At 56.1% G+C, this 25,844-nt stretch overlaps 2 protein-coding genes across 2 annotated transcripts; one reads left to right on the forward strand and one right to left on the reverse strand.

Moving 5' to 3' along the window:
• Nucleotides 1-2,141: 2,141 nt before the first annotated feature.
• BESB_056930 (3'5'-cyclic nucleotide phosphodiesterase domain-containing protein) lies at nt 2,142-11,907 on the reverse strand (the record flags this gene model as incomplete). The annotated part of the gene is made up of 16 exons (XM_029364128.1): nt 2,142-2,303; nt 2,673-2,783; nt 3,305-3,413; nt 3,780-3,956; nt 4,410-4,531; nt 4,894-4,948; nt 5,479-5,528; nt 6,330-6,500; nt 6,847-6,900; nt 7,203-7,331; nt 7,830-7,958; nt 8,458-8,568; nt 8,949-9,171; nt 9,814-9,968; nt 10,112-10,551; nt 10,917-11,907. 16 exons carry the CDS (start codon nt 11,905-11,907, stop codon nt 2,142-2,144), a joined length of 3,189 nt encoding a protein of 1,062 aa, XP_029220051.1.
• A 4,760-nt stretch (nt 11,908-16,667) lies between these two features.
• Nucleotides 16,668-25,735, forward strand: BESB_056940 (HEAT repeat-containing protein; the record flags this gene model as incomplete). The annotated part of the gene is made up of 24 exons (XM_029364129.1): nt 16,668-16,719; nt 16,968-17,004; nt 17,121-17,175; nt 17,289-17,375; nt 17,591-17,742; nt 17,847-17,883; nt 18,058-18,135; nt 18,371-18,436; nt 18,856-18,953; nt 19,053-19,122; nt 19,540-19,607; nt 19,798-19,840; nt 20,096-20,396; nt 20,526-20,599; nt 20,723-20,815; nt 20,964-21,020; nt 21,501-21,536; nt 22,066-22,238; nt 22,351-22,875; nt 23,270-23,474; nt 23,825-24,427; nt 24,782-24,923; nt 25,308-25,388; nt 25,635-25,735. The coding sequence occupies 24 exons, from the start codon at nt 16,668-16,670 to the stop codon at nt 25,733-25,735; spliced, it is 3,234 nt and encodes a 1,077-aa protein (XP_029220052.1).
• Nucleotides 25,736-25,844: the final 109 nt, after the last annotated feature.

Raw genomic sequence — 25,844 nt, forward strand, 5'->3', positions numbered from 1 at the left:
TAGGCACCTTGCAGCACCAGGAGCGTTGGCTACCGCAGAAGTCTTGTTTGCTCGTTCAGTGCTTCGAATCCGTCCCACACGCACACACCACGAATCGGGAAGCAGAAGAGAAAAGCAGCCTCTAGCTGAGGGCACGACTGCAAATGATACAACGGAGCCAACTTGCCACGCGAAATCTACCAACTCACGAATAGAAAATCTATGTCACCTAGATCTATTCGTCTGTCTGGGGCGATATACGTACACGGATGTGCATGTGTGTGTCGCTACAGGAATGTATGGAGACGTGAGAGATATATGTGCAAGTAGGCTGAGAGAAGCAGACGTCACAGAGAGAGGGCGACAGGTGCCGCAGAGAGGTGTGTACGGGGCTGCCACGCATGCAGTAATTCACTTAAACGTGTGATTTTGTCCCAGCGAAGCATGCCAGGGCGATGCGCTGCTGCACCTCTGCCAGACACGCGTGCATTGCGAACGTGAGTAGATCGCTGCTGCAGTCCGCACTTCGTGCATGCTACTTGTATGCGTGCTATGAGCAATGAGAACTCGCAACAGACCGCATAGACAGCATTTTCTTCGCTTTTGAAATCTACCTGGACTGGAGGTGGCGAGTGGCGCCACAAACGAATTCGCAGCAGAGGCTTAAGGCTAGGCTTGCGTCGCATGAAAAAGAATTAGAACAAGTCGTTCGAAACAAAACACGTCTTAAGAAAAACAACGGTGCAGTGGCATACAAGCCCAGAAACAATGACAAAAACTCTACATGGGAGGCATGAAAAAACGCGCGGAGAAACCGCGAGGAAGGGCTGCGGCCCGCCAACACAGCAATCCTGCCCTCGTCTCCACCCACCCAAATCTATGAACGGGAAAAAGCATATATACGAATGCATATATATGAATGATGCGCTTATGAGTGCATTGGTGCACACGTACGCATCTAAATACGCATACGTGCGTCTTTCTGCGAATAGAGACACAGGCGCCGCCGTCACCGCTCAGCGGTCGACCGCAGGCCTCAGCCCACGCGCAGATGCGGCCGTCGAGTCTACGCGCATATGCAGATGTCCTGTATAACATACACCACTAGACAAAAATGGGATGGAAATACCTGCGTAAATGCAAGCGCTTCGTCAAGGCCGAAAGCCATGTGCACAGACGCGCATCGACGCACATCTCGCACCTGTCCTCATCACAGTCCAGATGAACCGAGTCTACCTGAGCAACTCGAAAGGACTTCTTACCCTCTAGTTGTGCGCCTAACACGACACGCGGAAAGGCGAGAACTGCCGACGCACCCACAGCAAACGCCTCGCACGCGACGTCCTCTCTCCACATGAATCCTCAAATGCAGAGCGAGGCGTCTGCACCACGGGACGGAGACGCGCATGCACACGTGCACGGACGCAGGTGTGTACACGCGTGTTAATTCACAAATAACCTCGAGCACGCGCAGCTGAGCAATTCCACGGGGACGCGCCGCTTTTTCGCTTGCCAGCGGTGCCACAGCCGCTGCGCTGTCGAGGAACACGCGTGCATCTCCGCACAAGTAAATCCACACGTGAGTGTTGCAGACGTACAGAAAAAAGGGGGACCTTCGCGGAAATATCCACTTCAGTCGCATCTTCTGTGCATGCCCTCTGCGAGGCCGAGAAAAAACTAGAGGCGCAAGAGATTCCCCCGTAGCCGCGCATCCAGGCGTCTGGCCCTTCGGCCGCAGACACACACCCCCGGCTTCAGACTCATCTCGAAGAACTCGAAATGGCGACTATGGAGAGTATCACATTCTAGACATACAGCGATGCCGAGTGAAGAGCGACAGTGCATCCTCGTCGTCATCGATACCGCCAGACGCTGGATTGGATTGTTGGCGCATGTCGTTGACGGCCAAGCCAGTCGGCATTCCCTCGCGCACATTGGCGCACCTGCAGCTTTCTGTTCCACGCGTGGCATGCTGACTACTGCGTTTCCCAGAGACTTTCTCGACGAACCGTCAGGTTTTCCGTCTACATCTGTATCTATGTCTAAATATAGGAACGCATGCGTGAAGGCTTTAGGAGCGGTGCATGAGTGCGCACATACACCCACGGCTCACGATGATGCGAAAGCAGCGCTCGTGCGTTGTGGTCGGGCTACAGGGCTGGTTAAAGAGAGGTTTTCGGGTCGAGAAGTTCCTTCCGGTATTCGTCCCTCTTTTGCCACTGCTGGATGTTTTCCTTAAGATTTCTCAGGCAGATTGTCTCGATAGGCTTCTTGTCATTGACGCCGATGTGCTGCTCCACCGCCTGCAGTTCCTCGTACAACGGCTGCGGAGAAAAAGACAGCCAAGCAATGCAACAGAGAACGCAAGGTGAAATCACGCACTATTCTCGCCTTCGCTTCAAAGGGCCATCTGCATGCGCGAAGCGAGTTCACGCGAGAGTATCGTGAGACTTTGCAGGAAGAATCGGGGATTTTGCTCGTCTGAGAGAGGTGCTAATTATCGTTTGACGTCTCGAGACCGCAGGGCACTGATATCTGGTTTCACGAACGCGCACGCACAGTGCGCGCTCGCACCTCTCCCTCACTACTCACGCAACCTGTACTTGAGGCGATCGGGAAAGCATCGAAAATATCTCCTTAACTATAGAAGAGTCCGCAACCGCGTCGGCGCGCCGTCCGTTCTCCCGCCTCACCTTCACAACGAAATCAAGGAAACCAACTTGCGACTTGAAAAATTCTTTCTTGTGCTGGCTCCGGTCGCACAAGAAAGACACTGGTAAGCCCATGCGTTTCTCCTCGTCGCCCTGAAGACACAGAAGGCATAGCACGACGACGCGTTTCCCGAAGTCCACACACCAAGCACGCTCCTGTTAACACGTACAACTACGTAAATGCATCGCTGTGACTTCCACAAGGCCAGAGGGACAGCAAGTCCAGCGTCACATGCTGCTGCGATCGACAAGACACACAGCAAGCGATGGCAGCCTCTTCTCATACGCCTCCGGCACGCTAAATCTGTAGCGGCACGTGGCCTGCCAGGGATCTCTCTGTGTTCCCGTACCTAGCGGTGCCTCTCCAAACACACATGAAAAACACAGTCTGCACCGGCATAATAAGGACGCCGCTGTGGCGCGTCTGTCCAGACGGCGTGAGAATGCAGAGGCGCCTCTCGCCCATCCACCCAGAGTCCAGCTACAGTTCTCGACTGACGCCGACCCGCGTGTCCTGGGAGGCCCGCGCACGCAGGAGGCCCTCTGCAGGTAATACCAGCTGCGCAGAGACCGGAGAACAGCTCGCTCGAGGCGGCTCCTCCCGTCCTGCTTACCTGCTCGTAGAACTCCTGCACGACGAGCTCACACCAGCGCTCGTGGTCTGACCAGGGCAGCGCCCCGTGGCCGATGTCGGCAGCCTTGATGACCATCGACAGAACGGCCCTGGAAAACAGAACGCCTCAGACGCAGCGACTCGCACCGGCTACTTTGCGAGCCTAGAGGATGCACCACCAGTTGGTACCAAGCGCGACATAAATCCAGCGCACGCACCTACACGCAACCGACGAGCGCGCACCAGGACGTGGAAAGACAGGTCGGCGCGTCAGGCAGCAGACACAAGCAAAACGCTCTGGAATACACATACATACGTGCATATACATACATACATACATACATACATACATACATACATACATACATACATATGCGAGGCTGGAGGCCCTCGCTGCGTATACGTAAATGAATAGACACACGGACCTGCGCGGGTAGTTCCACACATGGAAACACGGAGGGAAACGGTAGACATACTGGCGATCTTCGCAGTTGTTCATCGGATCGAATTCTTCTTTCTGTCTCCGCAGACGGAAGTTGGTGATGTGCTCAAAGTGCATCTTCATGTCCGTTGACAAAATCAAGTCAATAACCGTCTTCCGGAACGAGCGATACGCCTCGCGGTGGAGGTGCTCCAGCAAATGGAGGCGGCGGCTGGTCGCACGTGAAAAAGAAAAAATGAGAAATTAATCGGAGGCATGCCCGGAGGATGACCTGCGATGCCGATCACTAATGAGGCGAGCGCAGATTCTCCCACTCTGTAACACCACAGTCGCGCCATCCTTGTCCCTAGAATATATTGAGAGTCATCAAGAGGCTGCATTCAGTAAGCTGGATTTTAAATAATAATACATATACGCAGTCTGGAAGCGTCGCTCCTCTAACTCACCATGCGTATATGCTACAGCATTCTATATCGTATATATGCGATGCGGATGAACGAGTGTATTGAAGAGTCTTTCTGTCCACTCAAAGATCGTCCGCTTTGTTAACGGATTCGCTCTTGGACAGGACACGCGCAGACAGCAGAATCAGCGACAGCACCAGTCATCGCCACGCGTGCGTTCCTTGGCTGCTGTCGCGCAGTCTTTAGAAAAGTACCCTTACTCGCGCAAAAGACGGAAGGTGAGCGAAGCGTGCATGTTTTCGAGTACCGAGACGTCGTTGTACGTGAGGGCGAGCGGCGTATTGGTGTTCACCATGAAGTTGTTGTTTCTTCCCGGATGCGCCTGGAGGCGGGCGCATGCAAAGATAAAAGAGACACCGCCCTCCACACTCTCCCTGCTGGCGCACGATGTGCAGCGCATCGCCACACTCGCCAGGGCTCGGGGACCGGCGACACACCAATTCTGTAGTACACAATTTAGTTTTGCAGAAATAAAATTAAGACACCGGCGCTCGATGACCTACGAGGCAGCACTCGACGTATACACAGCTCTCTAGCCCACAGACGTCGAGTACAACGGCGACGAGGAACCGAGTACCGAAAATAGCAGACTATTCAATCCCCCCACGTGGTATTCATACGCGAATACGGCGGCCTCTAGTCAATTTAGACAAATACATATTTACAAAAAGAATCGGGACCTACAATGTCGTGGCAAAGAGCCGCGGTGATAAGGCTCGCCTCCTCCAGGTCGCCAAGCCTGCAGCGAAAACAAAAATGAAACCACTCAACAAAAGGCGACCGGGTGAAGCAGCGCTCCAGCACACGCTCTCCTCTTCCCAGTCTAAAGGCACCGGGACTGAGCAGCATTGCATTTCGCAGTAGGCGGTGAGCAAACCTAAACGAGAAAAGCATGCGGAATCTACTGAACAGCGAGGAAAACTGGAAGCAAGCGGCGGAAGAAAACGTGCTACCAAGACTACAAGAGAAAAGGACGCGTCAACTACAGCGCCACCGGGACACGCATAGGAAAACCTTAACTGACGTAGTTTCGATTATTGCACAGTAGGCTCATAAAAAAATTCATAGCTTGATGAGAATGAACTAAGCAATCTCGGAGCAGATCGAAGACTATACAGAGGCCAAACCCGTGAAAAAGCGAGAGAAGCACGCAACGAGGGGAACTGCCACAAGGGTCGTCAACGAGGAAACAAGAGAAAAAAAAGACGGAATAGTCTTGCACCCTCAGAGCACGAGGCGGAAAAAACGACACTGCATGCTGCCACTCACGCTTCGCGGAGACGCAGCATCTCGAGCAGGCATACCGACAGATGACAAACCTGCGATGGGGAACGCAACACACGAAAAAGGCGGACGCAGTCTGAACCGAGGCATCGGAGGCCCGCATAAACACCTGGGCACGAGCAGTCGTTCCGGTTACATAACGAGAGATAACGAGATCGCTCAGCGGCGAGCCAGGACCTTGCCAGATGTCGATTCATCGAGCACGAACCGGAACGTGAGCGCACAGAAGTCCTCCCTGGGCTATTCAGCACCCCTAACCGATACAAAAGTCAGTCCGAAGGAGGCAAAAAGAAATATCGAGCGCCGCAAACGCCTCAAGCCAGAGCCCCAGGGGGAGGACGCACGACGCGCGTTGGACGTGCGACGCTGAGCGTCTAAAGTATTCATGCCTTCTGCTTGCGTCTCGCAAAAACGTGCGACCAGTCGCGCTGGCTCGCCCGTAGATGAGCACATGACGTGGGAGCGACAAAGGGCCCTTTGTGGCTCTTAAACGCCCCGAGATGACTGCAGCGAGCTGCGCTAACACAAAAGAGAAAACCGGGGGACGCTCCTGTTCGACGCAAGCTGGTTTCAGGCCTTTTGGCTGGACGTCAGCCGGGGCGGAGCCCGTCGAGAAATCGCACAGCAGCCGTGAATCTCGACGCCGCAGAAGAGACGAAACAGCGGAACGGGGAGAAGCGACGTGCGTATCAGATTCGTTGCAGACATGCCCACAGCGATGCAGGTCGACACAGACAAGCGGCTATCCACACACGTCCGAGACCGCACGTTCTTCAGTTTCTGGAGGCAGCCGCGCACCGAGTTTGGCATGCCTCGCGGCCTCTTGAGATTCATACCATTGATCCGTGCAGGGAATTGTGGTATGGACAGGAACGGTAGGCTTTCTCGACTTCGACGAGGAACTTGCGCAGCAGGTGAGTGTCCAGGCAGACGTCTGGCGACAAGGCGAACGGCGAGAGCAGGTGAAATCCGACCTCAACCAACGGCCGAGTGAGTTTCGTCTTCAGCTGCGCACACACCAACAGGGTTTAGGTTTAACCCAATGGCTGCATGGACGGTGCGCTCGCATCGAGTACTCACAAGAGAGTTAAACTGGAAATGCACTTAAAGAAACTTTGGAACAATCACGCAGGACGGCGTGCGGCGGCGACGCGCTGCGCCTCTCTCAGCGGGCGTGCAAGGCGGCACCAAATCGACACTAATGTGAATGAGGTTTCATGCGCACACATGTGTAACGGCAGACGTGTATATTCTACACATACACATGCATACAGCCTTATATAAATATATATGCCATGGAAGCGCATCCCACTCAAACTGACAACACCACACTTCTTTGCAATCTCTGCTTACCTGGAACATGTCGGCGCCCCAGACGCTTCCGACCTCCATGAGCAACTCTTTGCTCTGAATCATATCGAAACCACACGCAAACAGAGGAACTAACCACGGCCGCGGGCACATCTCCATGACTGCTCAGTCGTCGCCTGCAGCTGTAGGCATCCCTAAACCTTGAACGAAAAGCCTCAACGGATCCGGCAAACTGCAGCTAGCCGCCTCGCACCGACACTCATCTGATCCCACGGAGCGAGAAGTTGGCGACCAATGCAGGGTAGCCAACTAAGGATCTCTGCTCCCCATTCAGCGCAGTTCATGGAACTCATGACATGCAATCGAAGCCGCTAGATAGTTCATTTCAAGGAGATTACCGAAGCCTCGTTTCTTCCAGAAGCAATTGACCTCCTGCGCGTCGCCAGGGTGTTGAAGCGAGAGACGACAAAGTCGGACTTCTCTCGAGTTTGCATGCGCAGGTCCCGAATGAATGAGCGGGTGAAATCCTGACGAAACACACGCACGCACAACAGCAGGCCGCAATGCAGTGTCGAAAACGCAGCTCACCCACAAAGGTCAAGCCTACCGAATTGAACTCTATTTATGAGTTCCACGGAGACTCAGGCGATTCACGTGAATACACAGTTTCCATCTACGCTACGATGTCCAATGTGCAAGGCGAAAGCGAGGCGCCCCGTTTCTCCACGCGACCCTCAGCAGGATAGCGGTCTCTGCTCGAGTCTCTGCGCGGTTGTAAACTAGCACTCAGGGAGGTTTGCCTAGCCCTGTCTACGAGCCACCGCTTCAAGCACGCAACGCAAGAAGTGTGTGTCACTTCCACCGCTGCTCCACCAGGCAGGCGGAATGATGTCATCATTCAGCGGCCTTCTCTGTGTGCGTCTCTGGCGCAGCCTCAGACGCGGACACGGCGGACCTCCTCCCTGCGCATGCGGCAGGAGCCTGCTGGTGGAGCACCTCCAGCCTCGAGAAAACGAGTCACTTACGTTGTCAATGTACTCGGCACGAATCTGATAGACGTTTTCGGAGCTCGTGAGGATGTTGACAGATTCTTGCATTAGCGTTATGAGCTCCTCGCGGTCCACATCGCCAGGTTTCCTCAGTTCTTCCTGCGCCTGCGAAAACCAAACAGCGTGCCATGTAAGAACTCAAATATTGGTAGACACGGGGGACGCTCAAGATCCAAATCCGTCAGGGCAGGCGTCGAGCGGAAACATGCGCATCTACACAGAGACAGAAAAACAGCAAACAAAGCGCCGCACAGAAAGGCCAGTGTGTACCGATCATGTCACTGGCGCCGCACCCTTCCTCTGGAGGGCAACCCCACTCTCAAAGGGCAAATGCATCGTCTGACTACAGAGGACGCGTAAATGATAAACCGGCACGGATACATTCGACGTGGGATTAACAGGAAAGGTGAGAGACGCACAGGGACTTTTCTGTGTTCACACTCACGGCCGGAACCCAAATGCATGCATAACATCTTTTCGCCTCGCCCAGGGCGGGTCAGTGGCGTGCTCTTAGTAAGCTGGCAGATTTCAGTAGCTACACAGGCAAAACTCGAGGCGCACCGCCGCCAGAAACAACCCTGAAATCCTTGCTTTTATGCCCTACCTCGGTCAGGTTGTTCAAAATACACTCAAAGGGCGTTCCAGTCAATGGTCGGCGTTTCTCCCGCTTGTGCGAAAACTGGTCTTCCAGCAGCTGCAGCCGCGCGTCCGAGGCCTGCAGAGAAAACCAGCCCAGGGGCAAGGCGTGAATCCTCAGGCACAACAAAGGCGGGGAAAAAGCCGACTCGCATACAAACAACAGAGCATTCCGAGACAACTGTATGCCAAGAGTTACATGTGATTGATACAGAGGCTGTCACAGACACACGGAGGTAGTGGCGCAATAGACGTTGTGCATACGTCTGATGGAAAGATGTAGGGTTTGACCCTGAACCCAGCTGCAGAAAGACAGATAATAAATCGCGAGCGCACGGTCTACACAACGACGCACACGCAGACGCATCTGTGTACAAAGGTGACAGGCGAGAGCGCCCAAACTAGAGACGGCTGATGCGTCAAGGGACTCTGCGCGCGGCAAGAGGGTGCCAGCCATACCCGGAGGTTCCAGAAGAGAATGCGCTTCTTGCGCTCTTCGTAGTAGGCGGAGACGAGCGTGAGGACGATGAGCAGGAAGCAGAGGATGTGCATGACGCTCTCCCACGCAACCCACACGCGGTGAGGATTCACAACTATCTCGACGGAGAGCCGCACCGAGAGAACCGAAATCGGCACAACGCACGCGAGCATATAAATCGTCGCCCAAACCGCGTAGCCGAATCTACAACACAAACACGAAACAAACGGCGCACAGATATATAACTGTATAAGCACAGGCCACTCCAGCAAACGCCACACCACAAACGTCGCTGCCGTGTTGCAGTGGGCACTCGCCACGGCACTCGAGCCCCTGCAAATCCGAATATAGGGCGATAAGCATGTGTGTGTGTATATATATATATATACATATATACATGTATAACCTTTATCCGGCCTCCGACGTCACGACAAACCAATGTGGCAGTCACCACGATACTGCCAGCCGAGCCGTGCAAGAGAAGGTAAGCAGAAGTGGAGGAAGGAACGAAAGCCCACACGTGCACGTCAAACAACAGGCGTGAAGATTATGTTGAACACCACGGGCTCATGTGGAGAGGCGGAGGCGCGAGCGGAGAGTTCAGAATGCCGGCTGGGCACTTCTCTTGCAGCTGGTTAGACCGTGAGCCAGCGAAGAGACACGAACCAGAGGAGACGGAAAAGAAACGGAGAACGATGAATCCTTGCTTCAGTCCAGCAGCAGCTGCCCCAGCACAGAGCATGCACCCCGAGCAGAAGCCAAAAGCGTGTAGGCGCCTCCAAAGGACGAAGACTTCGACTAAACGAAAGTATCGAAAACTCCACACCACCACCTCATTTCTCTCACCTTACGCCGAGGAAGGTGACAAGCGTAAAACAAAGCAGAAAGCACTCCAGAATTCCGTTGATGCCGTAGTACGGGTAAATGACGATGAACTCCGCTGGGTCGTTCAGGGCGCCAGCCAGTGTCGCCACGCGCACCGCAGACCGGTGCGTCGCCAGCTGAAGAGAAAAATGCGGAAAAAGGCGGAGAATCAAGCCGCGAAACGTAAAGGAAAGCATCAAAACTGCACTGACGTTCTGAAGCTCTCTGCATCTTGATATAGACATGGCTACACGTTTTATTAGGTCTGCTGCAGGCGCACCAGACAGAGGAGAATGACGACGAAGAGCTCGAGTTTGTTGTAGAGGAAGGAGAGATGCGCGCCGACAGTTGCGATGCAGAGGACGATGAGTGAGGCGGCGACCTCGCCGTCGAAGTTCTTCGCGAGGTAACAGTCGGGACAGAACTGGCGCGCCGTCACGTAGCTGACCGCGTACAGCGTGCAGAGAATGGGAAACATGATGAGCAGGCGGAGAGGCATGCGGCGAATGTTGAAGTCGCGGTATGCGGCCTCGGCGCGCGGCTCCTTGAAGGCCAGCGGAAACAAACCTAGATCGCACGTTCGCAGCACGCGGTACGGACCCGTTGCGTTCTTCATCGTCGCCTCGTCATTGTTGATCGCGCTCAAGTAGCGCCACACGGACTTGAGCTTCCAGCGCATCTGATGCCAACCCGGATCGCCCGTCTCTGCGCGCCCGATGCCTGACGAGGAACATCAAACCCAGCATACAGGGATGCAGAATGAGATAATCTCCCTGCAAGCAACGCAAGTTCAGGGTCATCTACGTTGGCGGAATCGACATCTGCTCCCTGCTCTTGCGCATTTCCTCGCTGTAACGCGTAACCAGAAGGAGCGGGGAGGCGAAACCGAGAGGCAGGCGCCGCACAGGGGGCAGGAAATCGACTAAGGAAGAACAGACAGACAGTCAGGTCACCAGCTAGACACGTGTCTGAGGCGCAAGAGAGGAAGGGCGAGAGCAGCAAGCCCGGGGGTAAAGAAGGACAACATGGCTGGTACATTTCTCTCGTTTCATCGGCGCCGCTCCTCTCTCCTTCAGGCCTCTCACCCGTTTTCTTCGCTTCCTCTTCGTCCTCTTCTTCCAAGGAGAGGCGTCCACTCAGCATATCCCCGCGGCTGCGCTTCTCCTCGAGATCCGCGTGCGCACGCTGTACCTGATCGTCGAGAGACTCAGCGTCTGCAATCTCAGGATCCGAGATCTTGCTGTCACTCTCCCGGAAGTGGAGGACCTTCCCCGTCGAGCCTTTTTTTTTCTCGTGGCTCACGAGGCGGACGACGCCGATGCCGCCTTTTTTCTTCCCTTCCTCGTTCTTCGGGGCGTTCTCTGGGGGCGGGAGCGTCTCCGCCTCGACAGCCACAACGCAGCTCATCGCCGGGCTCGGCGCGGCGCTCGGATTCGAGATCCACCGCAGCCCGCTCTCCTCGCCGCCTCCGCGCCCCACCTTCCGGTCCGTCAATTTCTTCGAGCCAACGCACGAGGACACCGACCCGCGGCCGAGGACGAGGCAGTCCTCGGTGCTTCCCCACTGCGCAGAGAAGACAGAGTAGCGTCCGCCCGCCTCGACCCCGTCGACGGACTCGCCATCCGCGTCGCGGAGGCTGGAGAAGTGCCGCAGCGGGCTCGCCAGCGACTCGCGGTCGCCGCGCCTTCCGAACCCAGAGACCGACGTCTGCGCCCGCTCGCCAAGGACCGGCGAGCTGAACAGACTTCCGCGTTGCGCCTTCTTCAGGTTGACGCCCCCCCCACGCGGCAGCGAGGCAGCGGAGTGCAGGAGAGGCGAGGCGGGCTGAACCGAGCACGACGCCGGCGCGTCCGTCTCCGCGCGCGCCGGTCCCGCGGGGAGACTCACGAGGCCGGGAACCGGCGAAGGCTGGGGAAGCGTGCGATTCGCTCGCAACGCCTGAGTCTCCTCCGCCGACGCCGACGCCGACTCGGGCGTAGGCGCACGAGACGCGCCGCCCGCCAACAGCGTGCGCAGGCGAGAGACTCGCCCTTCTCCTCGCGGCGCCTCCGACGCAGCGCACGCCCCGCCTGCCATGGCGGCCGGAGGAGGCGAAGCGACGGCCTGCGCGGAGGGAGCAAGCAGCCCGCAGCCAGCACGAGAGCGGAGCTCGGGGGCGCTGAGGACGCTGGACTCGTCGCGGGCGCAGAGGACGGGCGCCGCCCACAGAGGCGCAGAAGGGCAGAAAACGCCGGGCGGGCCGTGGGGAGGACTATTGAAGAGGGTCTCCTTTCTCTGTGGGAGGTCGCCACTGCTCCGCTGCCGACTCTCCCTCCAGAAGTCAAATCCTAGGCAGTTCACAGAAGGAAGACGGCGTGCGGCGACCCGCCCGCCCGAGAACGGTCACGCGCGGCGCGGAGCAGCCAGCGAGACCGTGCGCAACCGAGGTGACTCCAAGGTCAACGCGTCCAGAAAGAGAAGCGCAGCAGACGCCGAAGAAGGCCTCGGCGCGCTGCAGGACGGAACGAACCAGGCAGAGCGAGAGGGGAGAAAGCAGAAAGAGAGGGAGACAATGCCCTCCACGCAGACGGAGCCCGGAATGTCTGGCTCGCGGGAAAAGAGCCTGGAGACGGCGTGACACGCACGCTGTATTCCTCAGGAGCAGAGAGACGAAGAGGGAGACGAAAAAGTAGCGCGTTGGAAGCGGCCCCACAATGATGCAAGGCAGATCTACGGGGCGGAAAAAAACCAAAGTTTGGCAACTTCCGCCATTTTGCGGCGAGCGGGATTTCAGCAGCTAAAATATGCACCATCCCCCAACGGGACGGACAGAACGCAGTTTTGGTTATGAAAACAGGCAGGCTAGGCGAGGGCCAAGGATCTCTGGTTTAATTCGAGAAAAGAAGAAAGTACGACTGCTGCGCGAAGGTCCCTCAGAAGTAAGAAGCCGAAACGACGGGAAATCACGGGGCGAAGAAGAACAACAAGAAGGGACTGAGTGGGGGGGACACGGATTTTGGGTGACGTTTACTTTCACTCTGCGCAGAGGATGACTCGAAGCGGGTGATGTGGCTGGGAGAAAACTTCAGGACATCGAAAAACTGAGGGGAGGATAGGCAGCGAGGCCGAATTTACAAGCTCAAAGGTGACCCCGTAGGTCTTCCAGATCAAGACAGGCGAGATAACCAAACATACTGGCGCAAAAAAACTAAAACGCAGTGAGGGAGTGAAGAGAAGAGGCTAGGACAAGGGGTTCAGCAATCGATGACGTAACTCTGGGAACCCTCAATGCGAGACTACACCGCGCTCCCTTTCCGCATGATTTTGCAAACGACAGCTCATGATGCAGCTGGGGGGCTCTTGCATGGCATGCGATAAAGAGACTTGAAGGTCTGCGTGATTGTTGAACTAAGCAGCTGAGAAGTCGATGGCGACTCGAAGAGGCCAGAAAAGAATTTTCAAGACGGCAGCGCGGACCGATGCAGGCAGCAGCTAGTCGCTCCTCAGAAGGCAGCTGCACAAGAGACGCGTTTCGTTTCTCCAGACAGAAGAAAGATTCAGAACGCGGTCGTCGGCACAGCAGAACAGGCTTCTTCAAGTCTTTTGGAGGCGTACGAGTACGGCTCCTCGAATCGTCAGTCGAAGCATAGCAACAGGACGAAGGGGGGCGATGAGCATAAAATCGCGTCGGCGGAACCGCGGTTGACCCGGGCTGGGCGACGGGCTCTACGCCTCGTAGTTAGACGAGCAGCCGCAGTGCGTGAGACACAGGCGTAGTGAGGGAGGCAGGGAAGGAGTTTCCTGCAGGCTTTCTTTCATAAACTCCAAGGAAGAGGGTTGCAGAAGCTAGCCTGTAGAGAGGAAGGTGGGGTGGACCTGGCTGAAGTCCCACAGCCGTCGTCCGTCTCGGCACGAAGAGCGCGGCAGCTCCCGAGGCTCTCTGTTTGGCCCGGGCACCGAACCCGCAGTCGAAATTTTGATCCAGCCGGCCTGGATTCAAACTCTTCCGTGTGTGCGGTGACTTGCTTCACTGCATACGAACGGTGCAGGGAATACTACTTTCCTGTGGAGACTCAAAAGTGGAAGTACATGGCCGGTTTAGGGGGGACTCATGTAAATACGCGGTTGTCAGGCTGAGCGAGCTGTCTCGGCATTCACAAATCACGCATGCTTTCGAGCAAGGGCAACTTCAACCTGAAAAAAAGGGAATCTCTGTCTTCCACACTCAAGTGTCGGTCGAAGTTTTCAAGCAAGGACCCCTCAGCGACATGTGACCACGCGTCGCGCTTCTGTGTGAATTGGGACTTGTGCTGAACTAATCAAGCTATAGCCGCGCATATCGAACCGTATCGCTCGGCCGTTAGTGCCGGCCGCGATATCCAGCTTGCACCTCGCGCAGGAAAGCTTTTTCGATACCCACAACCCGAACAGAGCTCCAACGTATCTTCAGTCAAAGCACCCGTAGCTCCTCACCAGATGAGCATGCGAAACGTCTGCGCATCTCCTCGTTACACGGCCGCCTCAGTACGCCACACTTTGAAACGCCGTAAGGTTGAACCCTCCTTTCGCTGCCACCAGCGGAACAAGTGTCTCGGCTGATGATTCAGAGGACAATTCTAGTACCCTCGCTGTTCGGAAACCGTGTGGTTCGCTGATTTCAGAGTAGAGGCGTGTACGGTAGTCGACCGGCCCTTGCAAACGGGGCTTTAAAAAAGGTGTCGGCGGCACGCTGCAGTATCGCGACCCTGAATTGTGTAGCACGTTCGAGCACACACAGGGCGATCGAACGCAATCAGTGCTTTATGTTTTTAAGCCGGCTTCGGATTGCTGCTCACTGAACGCATATATTCGGCGACTGCCGAATTTACCGGATCACTTCCGTGTTTCTCTCTACGGCAGAACGCCATCCCAACCGAAATACTGCGGCAACTGGAGAGCCTCTCGGTTTCATAAGCTTCCCGACAGGCTTGAGAAAGGAGGGATCAAGGGCGGGGAAATTGAGCTGCGCCTCTTCTGACAGGTCGTAGAGGCAGCAGAGGCGTAGATGCGGAGGCGGCCCAGTTTCACTTTTGCTGCACGTTTTCTTTCCAGGTCCAGCGAACAAGAGCACCACTGATCCACGCAAGGATGGCAAACCCTTTCACTTCTTGAATGTTGGCGGCACCCTCGCTGCAAAATATCGTCGCGCAGAGTAGCACCAAAGCATGCGCCGCGCCTCGGGTGCAAGTGATGCCGTCGGCAGCCCGCAAGAGGGCTTAAGCATTTACTGCGAGTGCCGCGAAAAGTTGCCTCTCTCGTTTTCTCTGTATTGCCACCATCATCATCGTAAAACCAATTGTCATATAGGTCTGCGGTCTCTTGCCTACTATTCGTCGGTAGCCTACCTCTTCCACTTCCACCCTTCTGTAGCGGAGCTTTGTGTGCGTCAACAGCCCCGTGGTCAGCCGCCAAGACCAGTCAAAAAACTCGCTACTTCGATTTTCAGGGACAAACGGGACATGCTTGTCGGGTCGCTCCGCAGATGTCAAGAAAATGGAAGGCATTGAAGAAATATGGGCGCAAATGAACCTGTCTGCATCTGCACCGCACCTCGGCAACCAGAGTCCGCAGATGCATCAAGAGCACGATGGATTATCCTATAAAGGTTTTGGCTGCCCGAAGCCATCGACAGGAAAAGCGAAGCCTTCCCGGACATTACCTTGGGAAAATTTCAATATGGGGCTCCCTCAAGAGACAAACTCAGTGTACAGTCGCTCTCGTCGTCGGTGTGCCACGTCACTTGAATCCGAGAAGGACTTAACTTGGAAGTTCAGCGACAGAGAGGTGCGTGACAGGCATGCCAGCTTTGATGGCACTAAGCGATTTTCAGCATTCCCACGCCCAACGGTTGAGATCAATCTCCAGAGAATCCCCTCAGCACAGTGCTGACTGGGCTGTTGTTGCTATGCTCCGTGCAGCACCTCAGAAGTTTCCTACACAGAGAAGCCAATATTCTCGCCGAGGACCGAAGCGCCACATCTAGGCTACGATCCCTGCAGAGGCTCAAGACGTGTGTGAGCCACCCAGAATGTCCCTCTTGTAAGCAATCGGAAAATGACTTGAAGCGTTTGGTGGCTCGCAGGTCACCATCTTTGGACGGGAGCCGCAGGCGACTTAGCCTGAAGGATGTGCGTGTTAGTAGTCACGGTGAAACTCGCTGGGGCTTTAAAGCCGAAACGAATGGAACTCCTGAAACTGAATATCGGTCCGGAATCCGGGTTTAGAATATGTATTTCCTTCCCCTTACGCAGGCCAAAACATACAGGTAGGCGGCGTTGCTGCCTCCCTGATTTATTGGCACAGCACGGTAGCTTCCGCGGAAGGAGGATCCCCTGCAGAGAGCACTTACTCCCTATGGCACCCCTGAGGGGTTGGATGGGCGATTTTTCGTCGCCCTAGCAGTCACGTTTGCGGTTTTTCTGCATCTCCCCCTTTAAGCAGCTGTCACTAGGGAGGCGAAAGTCGCTGATAGACGACCGGGATCTGGAAGAGACACGCACTGTCGCACCAATGCATTGCTCTGTATCATTATTTCCAGACGCACACGACATGGTGCTAGAAGTCGCTGGGCATCCGTTGTTGGCAATGCTTTCGGATGGCTCTGAAACTTGCAGAGAGTTCGCAGCTGAGATTTCTACCAGGTTAGTTGAGGAGGCTCCTGCTATTAAACGGGACTCAACTGCGCTAGCATGGTTCCCAGAACACCCCAGATATTCCAGTTGTTTATTCCTCGCACACCACTTCTTTAACGGTGTGCTCTCAATCTAACCGCATTCTATAACTTTGGTTTCTTGGTGATCCGTCTTCGTTTTTGCAGCATGGCAAAAAATGTATTTGCGGCTGACGACTTGCTGCGCATTTCTTTACCCAGTAAGCTGACGCAGCGCTGGCTTACTTCCGGAGATATTCGGAAGGCCGCGTCAGCACGGATATTCGACATTTGTCGTCAGGCGGTCCTACGCTTCATGCGGCTGGTGCACCGACTCTTGAGTGTCCGTAAAAGCATGCGTTGCCCTTACCTCGCACGCAACACTAGCAGACGGTCACATAGCAGGGCTGGCTCTCAATCTCTACCCGAGTTACCTGTTTCGCAGCCAGTGTCTCTGCTGTGTGTTCAGTCGCCGTCAGTAGATTTGGATCCGAAGACATTGAAGGGTACGCGAGTCGGCGAGTGTTCCTGCACTGAGGGCTCCTTATGCCTTGCGGCAGTTCTCCCTGAACCATCTCTGCTTCTGCTTTCGACCGATGCCCTCATGTGTCTCTGTATGCAGGGTCGGGCACCTTCCTGAAGTCATGAGACCCCCTCCGGAACAAAAGCCAACTAAGGTACGATAGCCTAGGCGCGTATATGCGATTTTTCCTCTCGTCAACAACCAGAAGCTTCTTCTCCAAGTCAGGCTCCCTTTCACTTCCCCCGCTCTGCGCTAAAATGTCTGCAGCTGATTCCCATAGAGTCAAGTGAGGAAGTCAGAGGCGCCATGCTCGAGTTCATGGCCGCTCTTTTGGAGCGCTGCTCCGATGATGCTGTAAGAGCCGCTCTACTTGGAGGCCCTTGACGACGGAGCGATTTCGTCTTATTTCTTCCGATACAGGGCCCTCGAGTGTTTCCTGTCCTCGGGGGGCAAGCGCTTGTAGCACCCCAGGAGCGTGTTTTGCGCTCTGATGCTGTTCGCGGCCACACCGAATCCGAAGTGGCATGAAGCATGGGGGTTGCGACCGTTTTTTTTTCTCCTGGTCACAGATATGGGCAAACATGGATGGCATTGTCGGAATTCTTCGAGCCTGTGCAATGGACCAGTGCGCAGCTATCCAAACTTCTGCTTGTGCCCACATCTGCAACTTCTGTGAACACCACTATGAAGGCCTACTGCACTTTACTGAAGCTCTGGCCAGGTAAGGCTTGTCCCTGCTGTCTCTTGGAGGCCCGAGTCAGCTTCAGACAGCGGATGCATGCGTGCTTTCTGGTCGTTGACTGTGTGTGTTTTATTTCGCGTCAGATCCCTGCTGTCGTGCCTCGTTCACCCTCATTCCAAGGTAAACTTTGGAGACTCAGGGCGTTTCTGTCTGGACGCCCATTGACTACGGCCTCGGTAGCTGCTCCAGCGAATGCCCAAAATGGCGGCGGCGCAGACCCTTGCCGGTCGCTCTCCTCTGCGGCTTTTGCTCGATTCTCTCTTTTTTCACGTCTTGCGCCGTTCTTTTCTCCAGGTTCGGCTACACGGTCTCGAGGCTCTAACTGCAGTTATGCGGTGCGGCCAGTACAAATACAGTGCAGCGGTTGTTCAGGCAAGTGTCTGATGGAATACAAATACAGTGCAGCGGTTGTTCAGGCAAGTGTCTGATGGAAAGCAGTTCACGCAGCACCCAGCGACGCCCACCGCTGGAGCGCTCGGCGGCGAATCTCGGATCTGATAGCCCTGCATAGGTGAACGCCCAATGGCGAGATACACGCGGAGTCGACAGCTCGCGGCGTCAGATCGACATTCGTCGCGTAGAGTTGACCTTCCCCCTCTCTCTTCAGATGTTGATGGGCTGGCAAGACCCAAATGTAGTCCCAATTAAGGCCTTTTACGAGCCCTGCTCTACGGTGAGGCACTCGAGCTTTTCTTCCTCCGCAAGGGGCGCTCAGGAGAGGACTCAGAAGAGTGGTGAAAGGCGCACTGTGGCCCCAGGAGAGAGGTAGACCTGATCCTCTCTTTTCACAGCCGCGCCAAAGACCTCTTAAGGCAGCGTATGTCGTGCCGCTCCACTGCAGGGTTGTAGTTCCTGTGGCGTGGCGAGGGCAGCAGAGGCGCGTATAGTAGCGCTTCGGAGTTGACACAACCGGAAAGACGAGAGAAGGAATACCACAAGCAAGGCACGCAGCTGTACGTGCCCACCGAACGGCGTGGCCTCCGCCGAAACTGATGCGGCAGATGAGTGGCTTCACTCAGCGAAAGCGTTATTCCGTGTCACAGTACACGCCCCTACGCATGCATTTCGGAATCCGTGTGGACCCTGTAACAGCACAATTACCTCGCTCGCCTGGTGGCTGATCGAACACCAGCGGTACGGACGTACTTCTACGAGACAATCGTCAGGTGGCTGCATCGATTTCCCGACAAGTAAGCCTCGCGGCGGAGCTGCGCCGCAATTACGCGCTTCAACTTCCCACAGGAAACGTTCTCTATCGGGGCATCACGCCGCCACTTTCTTACGCGCAGGGCCGACTACGAGTCCTGGCTCTTTCCGTACCTGCTCACGGGCATCTTCGACGAAAACAAAGCAGTGCAGGTGAACTTCCAAAAGCTGCACACGGGAAGGGCAGAAGACTGCCGCGAGGCCACCACGCTAGGAGGCGAGTGACTAGGAGAGCCGCGTACACAGGAGAGACTGACAAGCTTAGGTGGCAAGAAGTGTTCAGCTTCCAAGCCATGGCTTACACGTCCACTCTAGTCACACCGGCAGACAGGGCCAGGGCTGCAGCAGAATCCACATCAAGGAAGATGGGATTCGGGGAAATGCTGGGACCCAGAACTACCTTTATTGACCGACAAATACCAAATAGAAATTGCTATAAACCTTAAACCCGCACAATCGATTGACGCCAATCTCCCCGCCTCCACGCAAACTCCCACGGGGTTCAGCTGTATCAGATGTTATTTTCTCATGGTGAACGAAGAAAACTTCTCTCCGAGCATGCCCCCTCAGAAACTGGTCTACTGGCTCATCGAGAAATGCGGCGAGCTCTATGAGAACGAAAAGGAAAAAGACATTCGGTGAGAGCACCGAGAGGAATTTTCCATTGCGAGGGTGTGTGCACGTTAACTGGCTCTTATCGGCGTGTCGTCAAGGCTGCAGAAGCCCCCACCCAGCTGCTCTGTGCCGCAGCCACTGAGTTTATTGATGAAGATTCGCCAGGAGCGATCTCTTCGACTCCTTCGGGTGACTGCCTGCTCGCGTGTGCAGGAAAATCAGGCAGTTGAACTACCAGGAGCCATGGACGTATGAGGTATGCCTCGCGACTCTTGCCGATCCCCTCACGTCCTCATCCAACCGCGCACGATGGGTATCCTCTCAAAAATTCGTATTAACACTCATGTGATTCGAAGATAGGACAGTGTGCCTGTCCACTGGCCACACACTCCCTTTGCCTAACAGGATCGGCGACGCGTTGCTGGCGCTGCGTAGCAGCACGACAGAAGGTCAGCAGTGATTTTTCATAGCATCATCAGAGGTTTTACACTTGTGGGTGTCGTCTCCGCAGGGTCGGGGATCGGTGCCTTTCCCGCTGGGAGGGCGTGCGGCTTTTAACGCCGGAAGCTGTTCAAATCCTTCAGAGCCTGAAGCCGCCTCTGCCGCAGAATTTATCAGGGAATACGAGGCTCAAAAAAGCACTCTGGCGAGCATCAGGGGCCTAGACGGGCTCCATGAGCTTCTGGGCGAGCTGGATCACGTTCTGACGAAACCGATCGCTCGCCCGCGTCTCGGGTCAAGATGTTGGGTCAAGACGCATTTCCGTCGTTATGTGAAGGGACTTCTGAAAGAAGTCACAGACTTCAAAGAAGGTATGCAGAGACCTTGTCACACCAGCGGATCCTGCCCATCCGCCCCACTCTCCCGTCCCGCGCGCGTATTTTTCTGGGCGCTTTACTCTCTATTTCGCCTCCCCAGGCGTCGTCATGTCTTGAGTGCAGTCACGAGCGAGAGCTCTGCTCGCCTGCTGGTCGCTTCGCTGGCGTACGTCGAAGAATCCGTCACAGAATGGCTGGTGAGCGAGGCGCTTGCGCCATGCTAACAGGTGCAACGCAGCGGGATGCCTACGGTATTCGAATTGCTTTCAGCTGTTAGGACATTCGGTGTGTGGAGGCGGTGTCGCTGGCCTGTGGTGCAGGACGGACTGGTCCGATTTTGCTCCACTTTGTACGCGAGAAAAACCAGCGTTTCAAGCAAGGTTTTCAGAATATACGACGAAGCCCTGACACTGGTCAGTCATGTCGGTCTGCCGTGCGCCTCACGCACAGTTTCCCCCCACCCTCTGCAAGTCTTTCGCTTTCCGCCGATCTGCTTGGCAGCCAACCCCATAGACCGCGCCAAGCTCGCTGCTACTTCGTGGCTGAGTGCTGCACTCTCAGGTCGGGGCCTACGTCGATCCTGTCTCTTACTGGAAACTCGCCGAGGATGTTTTCGAAGTAAGTCCAACACGTAAAGGCTTGTCGTCCCCCAACTGAAGGGAGTATTTACGCGCAGGTAGACTCCATGTCTGAGTTTCTACAACCTCCGCGCCGGTCTTGCGCGGCGCGTGGTTGGCTGCACTTCGCTGCCCTCAGGCTTGCTCGAATTTCCTTTCTAGGTCGCACAGATAGTCCCCAGAGACCTCTCTGAAGCAGGGGTTCACTTGGGAGGGGGGGGGGGGGGGGAAGGGGAGGCGCTCGCGCATGCATACGCCAAAGGACATGGATTTTTTGTGATGCAGGCAACGTGTCCGCTGGATCTGACCCAGCGGACCGCCACATTGACGGTCCTCTCCAAGCTCGTGGATGTAAGAGAAACTTTGCACTTCGCGTGGATTGCTTCAAAGCATCCACACTGCGCGTGCGGCTTCCCCTGAGGTCTCCTCTAGTGGTGCCTGCGAGACCGGCGTTCGAACCTCTTTTCTCCTCCGTTTTCAGGGCACGGTGGCCGTGCTGAAGTCCGTCGGAGACAAGGTAAGCCATAGAAGGTTAAGCCAAGGCTGAAGCGGGGCTTCTTGCGTGGCTGCTTGCCTCCAACATACGTACGACCTCGCCCACGCTGAAGCGTCACTGTCGGCGGCTGTGCGGGCCGATGGCCAGGTCTCGCTCCAGGCAAGGCCCAGACGTCTCTCGATCGGCGTTGCAGCGACACTGGTGGCTGACCAGCGTGTTCACTCTGTATGCCACACTTTCTCTGTCTTCAACTGCATGCAGAGCCTCGGAGCTGGCCGCTTGCAACCCGTTCTCTCGAGCATGTGTCGCCAAATCGCCCACTCGGATCTTTTAAGTGATCACTGCATCCAGGAGGCAGGAGCCCCGATTCAGTCCGTATGTGGGCAAAGGGGGGGGCATGGAGGCGGAGTGGACCAGCTGCTCTGTAGCAACTCTGAACTGTCAGCGCGCCCTGACCGGATCGCCACGAAGCCCTAAACCTCCCACCTCTGATCGGCTGGCGACCTCACAGGCAGAGACGAGGTTTGCCTGCGTGTGTGGAGTCCCACAGCTCCTGGAAGCCCTCCTGCTGAAGGCTGAGTGGCTGGTCGAGACATGCGGCACAGAAGAAAGAGCGCAGCTGTTCGGCGCAGCCTTAGCCGTCAGCAGGCACGGCCCAGCAAAACACGGGCAGAACGTGGGCACCTCCGCCCAAGAGACAGAGATCGCCCCCCACGCGCTTCGGTACGCAAGACACCGCAAGCCGCCCACGCCGTGGGCGCCCAAGCACCCGTGTGCGACGCGGCCTAGCTCGTCCGCACTCCACAGTCTCTGTCTGACTCTGTCGATCCCGCAGGATCCTGCAGACTCTGGTTGGCGGAAAAGCCGTCTCGGTGTCGCTCGAGCCGCCCCGTGCCGCGGCGTCCATCCGCGGCCTACCGCAAGACGCCTTCCTGGGCCTGCTTCATGCCTTTGTGTCTCTACCGCCGTCGTCGTGGAACACCTCTTCGCTCCAGTGCCTGGTTCGCATCTCGCCGCCGGATATCACGCTGAACGCGAAAGTCTTCGGGTTGATTCTTGATCGACTCGGCGAGTTTCGCCAGCGAACCTGTCGCCCAGACACCCGCCGGCAGGCGCTAGAGGTTGCAGTTCTATGGATCTCGAATCTTCTTGGAGTCGGCAATGTGGGCGGAAGCGGCGGAGACGCGCTTCAGGCCGCCGCTGCACGGATCGCCTCTCGCGTCTTGCTACCGGTGTTTTCCGCGGCCGAGGGATTCCAGGGAACTCTCGGCGAGCTCGACTGTCTGTTACCACTGGTAACACGGTCCGATCCGAGTTCTCCGTATGCGACAAGAAAGGCCCATTTTTTGGCGACGAGTGGGTGAGCGACTGCTGAAAGGCTCTGAACATGGCTCAGGCACCTAGTCACAAGAGAAACTGACGCGCTCCCGAGTGCTTACCTCATATGGGCTTGGCGCGGCCTAGCCGATGTGTGATGGGGAACAACCTCAGAATCTCTCTTTTCCCCAGCAGCTACCGCGTTCCGTGTGAGCTTGACAACGGATGCTCGACGACGCGCAGCCACGCAAGTGTACAGAGTCGCATTCGATGTCTCGAGTCTCTGGCTCGGACAGAGACCCTGAGAGCCTCATGGACTCCGCCCCTGTCGCTGGCGCGGCGCCGAGCGACCTGGCCTCGTAGATGTGGACACGCGTATGCGCCAGGGGTGCGCGCGCGGTCACCTTCGTCATGCGCGTGTTCTTCGCCCTTTGTAGGATCCCAGAGGCACTGGCGGAACTTGTCGCAAATGAAACGGCACACCGCTGCATCTACGCGCGGGCGCTCGCAGCCCTGCGCCTGTCGTGTAAGGCGAAGTACGGGAGCGCGTCCAGCAGCGACTGGCTTGATGACGTGCCCGTGACCACACGCCGCCAGACGCGTCTTCAAGCTCTTCAGGCCTCTTGCAAACTAAAACAAAAAGTGCGCTAAAGAACGCGAAAATCGCTCAGAAACTGCCGAGTTGACCTGTCAAAAGCTGCACCGGAACTCTGTGGTACACCCGTCCAGGGGTGGTGTTGGAGGGGGCAGCGATCGGATGGGCGAACAGCTGCGGTCTCACGTGCAGATCTGATGTCATGCATGGCGCATGCTCTCAAGGATTTTCTAATGTTGTCTCAGTGTGACATCACCCCTCTCGGCTCTCGACGTCTCCCGCCCCTGCTTAGTTCGATCTCTCTCCCGGTTGAGCGAAGTGTAGTCGGAATGGCAGTCGGTCTGAGATAAAGACCGTGGAGCGGGCGTTTCTCTGCGCTGCCGTGCCTGTCGTTCAGGCGAGTGTGATGCTGTACAGCGCCGTCGTGCAGGTGCTTGTTGTCCCTGCATCGCCGGCGGCGGAGCTGGACACGCTTCGTGGAAGCTTTCTAACGCTTTTAGTCAGTAAAATCCGTCGGGCTCTCGTGCCCGTCAAGGAGCTGACAAGACTGAGCCAAGCAGAGGAGGCCCCCGACAAGGCGATCGAGGAAAGTGCAAACGACGTGGAAACCCAAGCAAACGAGGAAGCGGATCCAATAGCGCCGTGGGTGGCTGCCCTTCCGCTCCAGTCGCTCGATCGGGGCGTTGCGTTTTACGTGAGCAATCTGCTCGGCTTGGTATTGCAATCCATGCATCTCCTTGCTGCTCATGACGAAAGCGGCGAGTGCAGCTCAAGGCATGAAGAAGACGACAATGACCAGCTGAAACGAAGGAGAGAACTCCTCATGGTCCTGCCTTTCATGTGCGACGGTGGAGGGTCGGCGAACAAATCCAGTGCATTTTCGCCCCTCCGCGTAAATGATGGATGCGAGCCTCAAGAAGGAGTCTCACGGCGTCGGCGGTGCATAACGGCGCACATTTCGGAGAAGGACGTGGACGACTTCGTAGGACATTTGATCAAGGTAGGTGGTGCTGTAAAGCCATCTGGAACTCGCACCCTCCAGTTCGAAGCGAAAGGGCTTTTCTACGCGACGACATATGAAGTTCAGATTCGAGAACGCGTTTTCAACGCCAGGTAACACTCGCCACCGCAGCAGGAGTTGTGGTGTCATGTTTCAGGACGTGGCAATATGCCGGTCGCTACGGCGCTGTCCGCGGGCAGCTCTCGGCTTGAAGCTGGCTTCGTTCTGGTGCTGTTGCCTCTGCTTCCGGCCAGACTTCTATTCTATGCAAAGCTTAGGATCTCCACTGCGCATGAGTGTGTTTTTTTCGGCGTGGACCTGCTCCAGTTTCCTGGCACTGCGCAATGTGAGCAGTTCTACGTCGGTCTGGGCTCGAAGGTCCACCGCGAGGGCCTGCAAGACCCGTTCCCCGCAGGCGAAGCATACCTCGCTCCTGGCGGAATGCTGAGCAGCGCAACCGCAACTGCAGTCGCCAAAGCGATTGCGGAGCTTGAGGGTAAGCTAATTTGGCGGAAAAAAGCGCTGACCGGGGACTCTCGAGGCAGGTACCCCAGCCTGGGCTATGAAAGGAGGCACAGCCGATGGGCGCAGTCGACGACACCGGAGGCCGGATCTCTTCCGTGCCTCACTGGGAAATATAGACTGTGGCTCGGCTGTTCTAGGAGGTTCTGCAGACTCGTATTCAGTCATTTTGCGCCTTCCATGGTGGTACTTTCCCTGATTAGCTTGGACAGCAGGACCAGCGTGGCAGCAGGGGCGCCGACAGAGGGAACGCGAGGCGACCGAAAGAAAGAAAAAGGACAGATAGGAGCCACGGAAAGCTGAGGCGTGTACGTCTTGCAAGATTCTACGGTGTGCTATTGTTGCGTCGTTTCTGCAGAAGCAACAGAAGAAGTCAAAGATACTAATGCAGCGGACGCGGTGTCGAATCTTCTGGTTTATCTAGCGTCTACGTTCCCGGGTAAGTCCTTTGGAACGTGGGTAGCCGACCATTCCCATGTGCATGCTGTGTCTGCGTAGGCACACGAAGGTGTTGTTGGGTGCGCGTTGGACGCAGTTCATGATCAAAATGCAGCGTATGGGGTCGTGTGCTTGGATGGATATCCATGGCAAACCGCCTACGCCTGTGTGTGCGTCCGTGCCCGTATATACGTAGTAAAGCATTTCAGCTCATTTTCAAGGTTCGTACGGTCATATTATTTTGCAGATATCTTCCAATCCTGGCAGACTCTGTGGAGCGCCAGAGGCCACGTCATGAGAGCAGACGCTTGCGAGGCTTTTCAAAAACTCGCCGCAACGCGTCGCTAGCCCTCCTCTGGGGGAGGGTTGAGTCTCAACTGCTTTTCTACGTACGATCGCCTTCAGCGGCCTTGCACGGTGTAACGTGTGTGAAGGTTGGCGAGTGGTCGGATGATGC

This window comes from Besnoitia besnoiti, chromosome IV, assembly GCF_002563875.1.
Source record: "Besnoitia besnoiti strain Bb-Ger1 chromosome IV, whole genome shotgun sequence".
Taxonomy (NCBI): domain Eukaryota; phylum Apicomplexa; class Conoidasida; order Eucoccidiorida; family Sarcocystidae; genus Besnoitia; species Besnoitia besnoiti.